Here is a 12,740-nt window from a genome sequence, read left to right on the forward strand (position 1 = left end):
TTCCTCTTTCCTTCCTTCCTTCCTCTTTCCTTCCTTCCTTCCTCTTTCCTTCCTTCCTTCCTCTTTCCTTCCTTCCTTCCTCTTTCCTTCCTTCCTTCCTCTTTCCTTCCTTCCTTCCTCTTTCCTTCCTTCCTTCCTCTTTCCTTCCTTCCTTCTTCTTTCCTTCCTTCCTTCTTCTTTCCTTCCTTCCTTCTTCTTTCCTTCCTTCCTTCTTCTTTCCTTCCTTCCTTCTTCTTTCCTTCCTTCCTTCTTTCCTTCCTTCCTTCTTTCCTTCCTTCCTTCCTTCTTTCCTTCCTTCCTTCTTCTTTCCTTCCTTCCTTCTTCTTTCCTTCCTTCTTTCCTTCCTTCCTTCCTTCTTTCCTTCCTTCTTTCCTTCCTTCCTTCTTTCCTTCCTTCCTTCCTTCTTTCCTTCCTTCCTTCCTTCTTTCCTTCCTTCCTTCCTTCTTTCCTTCCTTCTTTCTTGTTTTTTAAATTTAAAAGTATGTGGTATCATTCACTGAATATCTCATACTTACACAATATACTGAATGCAATGGAACACAAATATATACACTCTCCCTACAACAACTGGCTTCAAACTTTCCTTGTCAGGCTTGCACTGACACCTGCTGGGGAGTATTTGTAAATCGAAATCCAAAGCCTTCAGACACAGAAAGCTTTCCAACTCAGGAGGGAACACCGGCTCATTATTGGGCTTATTTACAATTTAATTTGACTACTGAGAAGAGTCGTGGTGTTCAAGAAAAGACTTAGAAAGCCATAAACTGTCAGAAGATGTGCCAGCTGTCATGATGGAATTCATCTTCAAAAGGCATTTAGTACCTACAATCAGCATAGAAAGAAGCTGAGTAAGAGCAGATAAGTTAGCAGATAAGTCCCTTCCTTGCTAACATTACAGTATGTGACAGACCTTGAATATAAAACATTCCAAGGAGAACCATCTTGGGATTTATTTAAACACTGACGATCCATTCCGTTTCCTACTGGAATCCTGTGCAAATCTGTAACAAGCTTGAAAAGCGTTAGAGCCATCCTCAACACTTAAAGCTGTGATTCAATTTGACCATGTAAATACTGTAAGTATAAGTGAAAACACTTTCTTCATGCACCAGCGATAAAAACCAACTTTCAAACCATTCCTTCTTCAGTTTGTTTCTATTTCTTTCAAGTGGTAAAGACTATTGAATAAGCATTTGAATGTGTAGCACAATCGTGTCCAGTCTCACTTTGCTAGAGAACGGTCAGATACGCTCTATTTCCAACATTAATATTTAGAAACAGCTTTTCAAAGAATCCGGAGCACAAATCCCAGAAGTTTTTGGAAATACTTCTTTATTTTCCAGTGGACATTCAACTTGCAACTCGTATCATTGCTTAAGAGCCCTCATGTTGACTAAATACTAAAAGGTACAGCTCCAGTGCAGTTAATTAGGTATTGAAGTCTTAATAAAAACAATCAGTGCAAAAATAAAAGGAATTCAATATACAATTAAATGCATTTTATTATAAAGACATTTGGGCTTTGAGAGCATATACGTTAAGGAATCGGGTATGAGAGGAGCCTTTTTGAGTTTGTTCTTAAAACAAACAAAACTATTCCACACCCAATTCTAAAGACAGGTGGGGGCGTTTTAAATAGAAGAGCTTCATTATGACAATCATAAGCAGGTGCATAAGCTGAGAAATATCACAGAGATCACTTTCTGTTCAAACGGGTTGTTCTTAAAGAAACCTCCCTGTTTTTCAGGTGGGAGATACCTGGGAGACATCTGTGTTTTTCCCATCCGCAACAGAGAATTAACAACATTCCAGCACACCCCACTGTCGGCAAGTTCTCTCTTCAGTCCAGATGCACGATGATGATTGATGAATCTGTCGTGCCTACAGCAGTGGGCAGACCTGCTTGGCAGGAATTCAGTGTTATTGAAAGAAATCTCGAATACTTATTCCATCTCCTCTGCTAACTTTAATCACGCTATCAACGTGCTGCCAGGAATGGAGCCTTGACACCGAGCCATAAAATTATACAAGCAACCGTTGTTGGCATATTACTATTGCAATACAGGTAAAGGGTAAATTCTGTTTATTTTTACCTGTTTCCATTCTATATTGGACACCAGTTAAATTACGGAAAGATATTTCCTGTATTACCGGTTAGCTTGCAGCAAATTTCATTACAGTACTATGTCTCATTTTGCTTAGTTAATGAACTGATTATGTTAACTTTCTTCAGTTACGCTGCTGTTAAAGGCAAGTTTTAAGTAAAGGAAAGCAGTAAGGGAGCTTCACATGCTCCCTATGTATAAAGGCTAGTAAGCAAAAAGATTGGGACTACAAGCATTTTACCACTAACCTGATCACATTTGCTAGGCTGAAAAACAAACAAAAATCTTTCCTCGATTGCTTTATAAAGTCCTCACAATTTTATCTTAAGTAAACCAACAGCATGTCAAATATTTAAGGTAGATACTGTATTAGCTAAAAAGCTAATACAAAGATATGTTTCTTGTGATCGGTACTAAGCTTGCTTTGGCTTTGCTTAGAACACTAGAATTGATAAGAGGTCTGTAGTATTTACAGGGACAGAAAAAGATTCCTTGTTCAAGCTCATTTACCACTTCTACGTTAGCAAAAACCTTGTAAATCTCAATTCCACTTCAAAATACTGACCACAGAAATAATGAGTTGGAATTGTAACTGGATTTAATAACTGCGCTGAGATCTCTCACCACTGAAATTCCAAAGTTTATCCTTTCAAACAAGTTGGTTTCCCCAAAATCTATAAAAAGAATTTACATTTTTCCCAGTGATTTCTCAGCTAACTACGGCTGGAACCTACTACACCCACTTTTTGGGAAAGGGCTGTGGCTGCACAGCCTGATAGTTAACATTAGGCTCTGTTTTCCCAAATGATATGATACACTATGCAAATTGAAGAGAATTCCAATTCGCAACTCCCTGAGCTGATGTAGTCACACCACATAATATCCAGTTCCACCTTCCAGTAAACTAAGGAATACTGGCATTCCACTCGCCCTTAACAAAGATAGGCACTTAAGTTGAAAGTATGCATGTATTCCTTCCCATACAAAACACGTGGAGGAGATTCTCCTTTTATCTTACTCCGTTCAGCTTTCTGAAAGAATCTCAACTTAATTCAGAAGCAACTGAATATTGGCACAAAACCAGCAAACAAGAACAGAAAGGTCTTAAAAGGAAACATATTTGGCCAGTTCCTTCTCCATCTCAGAATACTGCTCTCTGAGGCGCTCCATAGCTTTTCTGTGCTCTTCGTCCACCTCTTCTTGCTTGTTCTGTTGTTCTTTCAGGAACGCCTCCCGCTCAGCGACGCGCTTCTCTTCACCAGCCATTTTCTTATCAGCCTGAATCTGAGAGAAGAAAAACAAAGTTTTAGCAGTCATTTCTAGATCTATACGCGAGATTTAAATGAGGTCATGAGACCTAATCTTAAAGCATCTGAGAAAATGGGCTTTCACTGCAGTAGAGGAAACAGGAAAAAAAAAAGAAGCAAAAAAACCCCCAAACCAACAAAGCATAAAAAGAAGTGAAATAAAAATCATAAAGCACAGTCAATGCAAAAGAATGCTAAAATGTTTTTAAGACTTATAATTATAGCAACTTTTCTGATACCTTTCCCGCAGTCTGGTGAAAACTAACTAAGTGGTAAGATACTATAGTAAGATACGAGCTGGCTTCTGTTACTCTCTTAACTTTTACTTCCTGCATTTATACCTTTGACTACTGACACAGTTGTAAGTACTGTAAGTAGCTGATACCAAACCAGACTGTCTCACAAAGACTTTCTTTTAAGATGAATACAAAACTTGGAAGCATGTTTTTACTCCCTTCAGTATGGAAAAAAAGCCTACAGTGTGAATGGACATTCCTCCACCACCCCATTCACACTACAAGAAGCTGACTACTGGACTCGGCGAGTTCACTGTTGTGAAAGTGTTTCTATCTTCGAAACCAAAATTATGTCAGCCAATCCTTCAACATACTGCTCCTCTCTTCTTGATATTGACTAGTTTCCTCTCATTTGTCTCTGCTGAGTATTTCACACAATCAATTTGTAGCTCACGTATCGACAGACTGGCCAAACATTTGTTTTCTAGTGGATGACAACAGTAAGAAGAACGATGAGTTCTTTCATGAGTTAGAAACGAAAGTTCATCACAACTAAAATAGTTGTTAATGATTCACACTCTGGCTTCTGTACGCTGTCACCAATTCTGTACTCAGCAAATGTTTAGTACAATTCTGAGCAGCCTCCAACATTTACTGGCCATAGTGGCTTAGGTTTCAAAGGAAAGAAAATTTCACTCCTGATACAATAAATACATCCCAGTGAATGATCATTAATTCAAAACTGTACACATGAGGTAAAGATGCCATCCACACGAAGAGTAGTCTGTGTTTTGAGATGTTGGAACTGTGTAATTTTACTTACAGAATCTAATTCACATATCCCAGCTTACAAGATGGGCTCAATATTACAGAGCTACAGAATATTTCAGCTTCAGTCTCTATGATTGCCTTAACTAGGAGGAAGTTTTCACACAGAGGGTGGTGACACACTGGAACAGGTTGCCCAAAATGGCTGTGGGTGCCCCATCTCTGGAGGCATTCAAGGTCAGGCTGGATGTGGCTCTGGGCAGCCTGGTCTGGTGGTTGGTGACTGCACATAGCCGGCGGTGTTCACTGTGGTGCTTTTCAACCCAGGCCATTCTATGATTCTACGATATGATTCAATGAAAGTGCTGGGCAGCTTCCAGCATATGCCTGCATCCTTCCAAATAGAATTACTGAAATACATAGAAGAATACAGTACCCTAAAAAATGTTTACAATGTTTCTTGAATTCTTCTCTGGCTTCCCTTACAAGCCTCACGCAGCTTGAACTACTCACTAAATATTAGTGATATGAGCAGGAAGAATACCCAACAAGACAGAGGATCCCATTAATGTTTCTCTGAGTGACACTCCAGTAATCACAGATTATTTCACACCATAAGTGAGAAAATGGCATGGAAAAATCATAAGCATCCTTCTGTCAATTGACTGATACTAATAGCAGAAAGGAGTTGTATAAAGAGATAACTAGTAAAGGAAATCTTCAAATTCATTCTACTCTTAAGATGATTTTTTTCTCCAAACCAAATTATTTCAGGAAGAAAAGTAAGGAAAGAATATTTACCCTTGAATGGTTGAATTGCAGTGACAACTTATCAATAATTCAAAAAAGATTCCTACCTGTTACTACCCACATTTGGAAAGTTTCAAAGCCAAAAACTCTTACTATACAAGCTTCAAGAAATATTACATATCCCGAATAGCTATTAGCATTGCCCCGGTGCATATAAATTTTTTGAACGGAAAAAGAGCCAATATTCTCAAAAAGAATAGTTTCCATTCTTGCTAAATGAGTTCATTTTATAAGTCATAAAACTCCTTCGCAAACGTTTGCTTCAAACAAGCAGTAGCAGAACTACAAGATGAATTTCCTACTTCAGCCTTCTACCAATATCTACAGTAGTGCTGGACACAAGCAAACTTTGTCAGGGTTCAGCAGCGCGCTATTCACACAGTGCTGGTATTCAACGGCAACTGGACTGCCCATCTTCATTGATTACAAAAAGGAAAGAAAAACACGGCTATCGGCTTACATAAATCAATGCACAGCCTATTTTGTGTGATGGCCACAGAAATGTCTCCAGTTTTCCTAAACTACTACCTGATTATAAATAAAACCGCGAGGAAAAAGATAACATTGAAATACAATCATGAAGGACTAATGGGAAAACACGAAACTAATTTCTTGTATAATTTTCCAAATTTTAGATTCGGAGCACATGTATTTCAAATGAGCAAAGTGTAGCCAGCTGAAAAGATTCCAATGATTCGCATGTTCCTATAATATAGCCCTTCATTAAACAACCCATCCACAAGTGAAAAAAAAATCCACGCTTCCTTTTCAACAAGCAATACATATAATATACTCAATGTTCTCAGCTAACTAGGAAAGATTTACATTTCCATTCTGGTAGGTTAGTAGGTGTTTTTTGTTCCACAGAAAATAACTTTTCTTATTTGAGCTTTTCCTCTCTGTGACAAATATTATAGTCTGAGCAAGGAGGGGAAATAAAGCAAAGGAAATAAATTAAAGAAGAAAAAAAAAAAAAACGTTTCCACACATTAGGAGATTGTGATCCACTCAGTTTAGCCTTAAAGCACATACACTGCTATCCGAATTCTATAATTGCAAAAATCACTCCAAACCTTTTACTGTAAGTATACAGGATATGGAATAGTTTTTAAGATCTGCTACAGTGAAGGCAGGTGGACTTGCCGTAGAAGCATGCAAGACTTTTCCTAAAATCACATTACAGAAATCTTATCCACTCATCCTTTACCTTCCTCTGTTCACGCTCCTTCTCTTGTAGTTTGTGGACCATATCATTGGCAGCTTGCACTGAAATAACAAATTGCAGTTATCAGTCTGCTGTTTTAAATCACAGACAATACTGCCCAAAAGAGACTTAAGAGACACAAGAACACTGTATGTCAAATATTGTATCCCACTCTGCCATTTACCTCTGAGAAGACAAAAAAAAACCCAACAGATTTAACCAGAACCTGCATAAAATGTTCTACACTGCCAACTGCATGTAGGCATATCACAGACACCAACCCTTGCACGTTCTAGAAGCTGAAATTAGAAAGGCAGACAAGCCTTCCTGTGCCCATATTCCTTAACACTGCAGACAAGCTGGAGTGTGTTACCCACTGTGTCACAATAAAAAACTTGCAAGTTGGTATACAGAAACAAACGACCAAGCACTGCATTTAAGTTGTTCTTCTTTGTTGTTTTTTTTCCCCCTCACAAAATATAAGAATTAACTTGGTAAAAACAATCTGCACGGAGAACATCTTTATGCTGGACCCAGCCTCTTCTGCTGAGATTGAGTCTAGGAAAACATGCCAGTGGAAATAAGGACTGCATTCCTACGTAGATTTTATCATTTTAGTAGGGGAGAAATAATTAATTCCAAATTAAATTAACTAATTCCTCAGAAGCAGTCATCTTCCTCACTAGCACAGCCTAGTATTGAAAAATATGTTACTCATTCATCATCAACTTAAAGACGTATTAGCTGTTGACTTCTCACTCTGGGAGGAAGGCTCCTGCTCTCCAAGGACTTGCAACTACAGAGCAGATTCACTGCTCTTGTAGCTACAGAGTAACCAGAGAGCCACGAAATGGTGCATCTCTTGTGGAAAAGGCTGAGACACTCAGGTCTCTAGTGGAATACCCCTGGGACCAACACTGTTAACAATATACATCAGCAAGCCAGATGATGGAGCAGAGTGCAGCCTCGGCAGGTTTGTGTATGATACAGAACTGGGAGGAATAGCTGACAGGCAATATGGTTTTGCCTCCATTCAGAGGGACCTTGACAGGCTGAAGAATTTGACTGATGGGAATCTTGAAGTTCAAAAAGGTGAAAATTACACATCCTTCATCTGGGATGGAATAACACCAGACATGTCTGTCTCTCACTTGTGAGACCATACTTGTGGTATTCACCTCTTCAGAGCTCCCCAGTGTAAGAGAGATGTGGACCTACTGGAGCAAGCCCATTGAGCGGCTAGAGTGTTCCTCATGAGGACCAGCTGGGACTGTTCAGTCTCAAGAAGGCTCAGACTGGACACAGCCCTGGGCAACTTATAGTAGCTGACCATGCTTGAGCAGAGTGGCTGGACAACACCAATGCTCAGAGTCCCTTCCAAGCTCAATCTCTGATTCTATTACTAATAATGTACTGTGCCGCTGAATATTTGAGAGTCGGGGACTAATATCAAAGGCTCACTCCACAGAAATAGGATATTAGAACACACGCTTTATGCACGGTTTCAGATATTTTCATGCAACCTTGTTGCCATATGACATTAAATGCTTACACAACATGCCACACAACACGCAAAAGCCATAATGACAAGTTTCAACTGCATAAATTCGTCACTTAAAGCTTCAAAGCTATATTCCCTCAGAATGTCTTTGAGAAACTATCTTGGTGAATGAGCAAGAAAACAGATGCTGAACTATTACCATAACAAATTTTAAACTCCCTTTTAAGAATCTAAGCAATACAAGGCATATTAAATGGTTATAACTATGAAAGTAGGGTCAGTATATAAGAATTATTATGACTACTCTATTCGAGACTAAAGGTAAGAGAAACAACACATTTCACATCTACCCATCAGCAAGTTTTGTTTCAAATTAAGTGGTCGGCTTTCTGTTTTCCAGTGGAAAAAGTAAGAAACTTGAAGGTCACAGCACAGTGTTCATGCAACAAATCAGAAACCTGAAAATTTTATGTATGTATATATGTGTATATACACACACACACACACACACATATATATATATATATACATACGTATATATAACCTGAGGATGGTAATTTCCCCAAAGGAATGCAAACTATTTGTACCACCCCTCGAAGTGGTGCAACGAAGCAAATAAGAAGCAACTTGCTTACATCTCTGGATCACTTCGCTGAGATTGTCCTGCATTGACTGCTCGCACTTAGGAAGAATGTTTCCATTTGTTTCAAAGATGGTTTTCTTCAGGTTTTCAAGTACTCGGAGCTCTCGGAGGCCACGTTTCTCCTACCAAAAGAATTGAAAGAAACTGAGCAGCTAAAGAGAAAATCCGCTCTCCAGAACAAAACACTTTCACAGCTTTATTTATTATTTTTAAGTTAAATTCTTAAATATTTATTTTTAAATTAACAGTTTTACATCAAAAGATTGCATATTAATTGCGTATTAATATATGCATTGCATATTAAAGCATTATTCTGCTTGTTTAGTGCAATTGATAAAATTAATTTTACGTACGTAAGTAATGCTCCTTTCTTCACACTTAAATGAAATATAAGAATACTCTGAATGGTGCTTCTGATCCTTGTGGGAAAAGTTGGTATTTATAACTAAAAAACATTGCGTGGAAAAATTTACTGTTTTGCTTTGATAATTTATGGCATATTAAACCAACACAGATAAGAGCACAAAAATACTGGATTTCTGTAAGTCACTTGTTACAGAAGAATAACACAGCAGTGATTCTGCTTTCTTGATATCTGATATTCTCAATTCAGCATGTCATAATGTCAACATAACATCAAGTTAAATTGCTTTTACTGAAACAAACCAGCAAAGACTAACAGCTAACATAATGCAGAAGCTCATGATTAGCTGGAAGAACAAGCTCTTGCTTTACCATTTACACTTTGTAAATCTCATTTATTGAAGCCAGAGCACAACTTCCACTCTGAATTTCACCACTACTTTCCACAAAGAGAAGGAAAGGACTCTGGATCTGTTGGATCTTGCCCCTACCCTATCTTTTCCCCTCTTCAGAGCTGTCAGGTTGAGGTGCACAGAAGTAAGCTTGCACTCAAAGCTGCTGATCATAACAGGGCTCTTGATCAAAAAAAATACTGCAGCCTGTGAGGTGAAGAACTGGATCGCTGTGATGATTAAAAACTTCGGAAACAAAACTACAGACAAACAAAGTAGCTCAATTAATCAGGCTGCGGGCTTCTTGAATGCAAATCTTTGCTCTTTACATACTAGATGCTAATCATTGTAATGAAAAGCACGTGTAAAAAAAGAATCTGACATCTCACAGTTAATAAGAGCAATTTTTAGATGATATTTTAAGCTGAAAAAATGTAAATAATCCTCTGCTTTGCTATTTTGACCTGAAAGTACGCATCAGAAATTAAATGTCAAGCAAAGATCAAAGAATATACGACAGTTGTGTAAGAAATAGGTGTAGTGAAATGAATGAATGAACGTAGTTGCAATTCTGTTACAGGGTTTAAAAACTTCCTTCCTGTGAGAAGCCACGTAAAACTAATTACTACATCCTATAGGCTGCTTACAAAAGTCAAAGAAAAAAAAAATCATCATGTGACTTTCAAACCTACACAATAAAGATCTGAGGAAAGTTTAATATTCACAAACTTATTTTACTAAACCGGTACAGAAAGGAAGAAGATCCGGCTGAAATACCGGCAACAATCCAGGAAGAAAAAAAAAATAACACTTTGTGTCTTTTTTTTCCCTTTTTTACGATCAGAATCTTGAAGCAAAGCTCTATTTTCAGGACTGCTGGTAAGATTTCATATCCCGCATTCTTTAAGAGTAAAAAGTCACTCTTCCAAACAGGCTTTTGTGACACAAGAATCTGCTTTTCTAAGGTTTTGCTGCCACCTTGTGGAAGCAGTATTACACGTCCCAAACAAACGTACATAAAAGCAACTTTTACACCTTCAGTACTGCAGCTTTATTTACAATCTGATACCACTCATTCAATTTTTAATGATCTTTTCAACTGCCATAAGGTGGTGTTGCTCTTCTCTTCCAGGAATACTATTTTATTTCATGGCACATGAATGAGAACAAAGTTAACTTACAACTGATCTAGCTGACTCCATCCAAAGCACATACCTGCCTCTTCAGCAGATGTAATCCTATGCCTACCAGCAACAACTGAATTTTACTCCAGGCGCATGAATTGTTTTGGGCAATAAATGCACGTTAAATCTTTCTGAAGCAAATTATATACGTATGACAGCTTCTGAAAAGACCTTCCAAGTGTGTGAGGTTTCAGACTCCTTATTGGTAGAGGCACCATGAATGATACAAATACTTACTTCAAATTCTTTAACAAAGTAACGTATTTCTCCCTGAATTACAGGTCTGTGATCCAGGAGTCTGGAATAGATTTCCCCAACATCTGGAAGATGAATGAAAGTCAGTTTTCCTCTCACACTCCATACTTGGCTACGCAACATGAGGCAGTACATCACACATAACTGCAAGAGGCACTCCAAATACAAGCAAAATCAAAAGAACAGCAGGATACTTGTTGGCCATTGTATCTGTGCAGCAAAGTGTAGACTGCAATAAAACACAGTAAATAACTGCTGTGAAGATGCCCCTGTGTTTCAGTCCTCCTCCTCAGCATTCAGCTTCCATACCCGGCTCTTAACAGCCACAAACACTTGGAGACTGATGGCTTAAGACAGTCTTCTGCAGCAAGAGGCAAACGGAAAGCTCACTGCAAAAGAAAACTGATTTCTTCCTCTTCATTTCCACAGGGCTGATGACTTGAAACTCAGTTTGTATTTGCAATATATACGTGTATGGAGAAGAGGCTTGGCTCTCCAAGAAAATAAAGGCCGCTTCACTGAAAGGCACATTCGATGAGCACTCCGATACCCCAGCAGCGCGGCCGTCCGCCCTCTCCCTGCCCCAGCTGCTGGCCCACCCCTACTGCACACACACCATTTACTTCATGAGGCCAAGCTCCGAAGAACGATTGCCTCAATCCTGGGCCATTCCAGCCGATAAAGCAAAAACACTTCAAAAGCTTCTGAGCGCCATCCTGAAACCCCTCCTCCCGCCCCACTACCGACGCCCATACATCCCCGCGGTTCGCCTACCCTTGATGATGGGCTGAAGCAAGGTGCTCGCCGCCGGCACCTCCCGTTTCCTGTCGCCGGTCAGCGACAGAGACAGGGGTAAGGGCAGCGGCAGGGCCGACCCGCTCCGGCCGGGGGACGCGGGGCCTGCCCCACTCATGGCGCTCGGCCCGCCCCGGCGCGCCGCGTGACGCCATCACAGTGCGACGGCGGTTGTTGCTATGGCAACCGTGGTGCGGCCTGCTCCAGCCGTAGGCCTCAGGGGTTAACGCGATCCTTGTTTCTTACCCCTTTCTATCTGCAGTCCTAATCCGCATAGCTTTTATAGATAGCAGCAATAGACTGAAGTGGGGAACAGGATTTTCCTCGTGTTAAGCTATTTCAAGAGATAAAAAACACTCATTAATAAATTGAGTCCTACTGTCGAAGCTCAGAAACTACTGAAATATAAAATAAATATATATTAATTTGGCCTTATATGTGCATCTTCTAAGCTCATCTTTGAACGTGAGTGAATTTGGTTCCTTAAATCATTCTCCTCAAAAATCAGTCACAACCTAGGTAAGCTCCAATCAAATAGTAACACTTCCCCAGTGTTACATGGGGAAGTGTTGAATACTTAAGCTAAATTTACCACTACATTTAACATAAATATATAAAATGGTTTTTCATGCATTTACTGTTTCACAGTCTGTAAGTGTTACACACTAATTAGTCAATGACTAACAGGGATAAGTATCACTGAAAAATTGATACCATTCTTGTTTTTTTCCCCCCAAAGTAACCATCACTTGCTATCCTATAGACCAGAATTTATATATTTTTCTGCTTGGCTCCAAAGCACTTCAGTACTTGACAATCACCAACAAATGACATTAGTGCTTATATTTTAATAATATCTGTAGGATATTCCTGCTGGCTTGACATTCACCAACAATTAGGAGTAGAATCATTTGGAGGTTTATCACTGTCCAGTCTAGCTACGGTGCCACCCAAGCACAACTCTATCCTTCAGACAAGATATTTCCCCCTTCAAGCCATATGTTTTAGCCATCTGTTTTATTTTCTAAGGAAGAAATCCTGTAGCTAACAGGGTTCATAACTACTGCACTTCTAGGAAAGTCTTTTTTTCCCCCCATGATGCATAATGTCAGTTTCAGATTTAGGAGACTGCAAGAGGAGCAAATCCTGTGACAGATAAATGTCTTATTTTCTAGGC

The 12,740-nt window shown here is 39.2% G+C and overlaps 1 protein-coding gene across 1 annotated transcript; it reads right to left on the reverse strand.

Moving 5' to 3' along the window:
- Window positions 1-1,319: 1,319 nt before the first annotated feature.
- BLOC1S5 (biogenesis of lysosomal organelles complex 1 subunit 5) lies at window positions 1,320-11,722 on the reverse strand. Its single transcript, XM_072328600.1, has 5 exons — window positions 11,543-11,722; window positions 10,751-10,833; window positions 8,567-8,696; window positions 6,434-6,492; window positions 1,320-3,389 (listed from the first exon to the last, which is right to left on the reverse strand). Exons 1-5 carry the CDS (start codon window positions 11,679-11,681, stop codon window positions 3,210-3,212), a joined length of 591 nt encoding a protein of 196 aa, XP_072184701.1. The 5' UTR covers window positions 11,682-11,722; the 3' UTR covers window positions 1,320-3,209.
- Between the last annotated feature and the right edge of the window lie 1,018 nt (window positions 11,723-12,740).

This window comes from Excalfactoria chinensis, chromosome 2 (assembly GCF_039878825.1).
Source record: "Excalfactoria chinensis isolate bCotChi1 chromosome 2, bCotChi1.hap2, whole genome shotgun sequence".
In the NCBI taxonomy this organism is placed as follows: Eukaryota; Metazoa; Chordata; class Aves; order Galliformes; family Phasianidae; genus Excalfactoria; species Excalfactoria chinensis.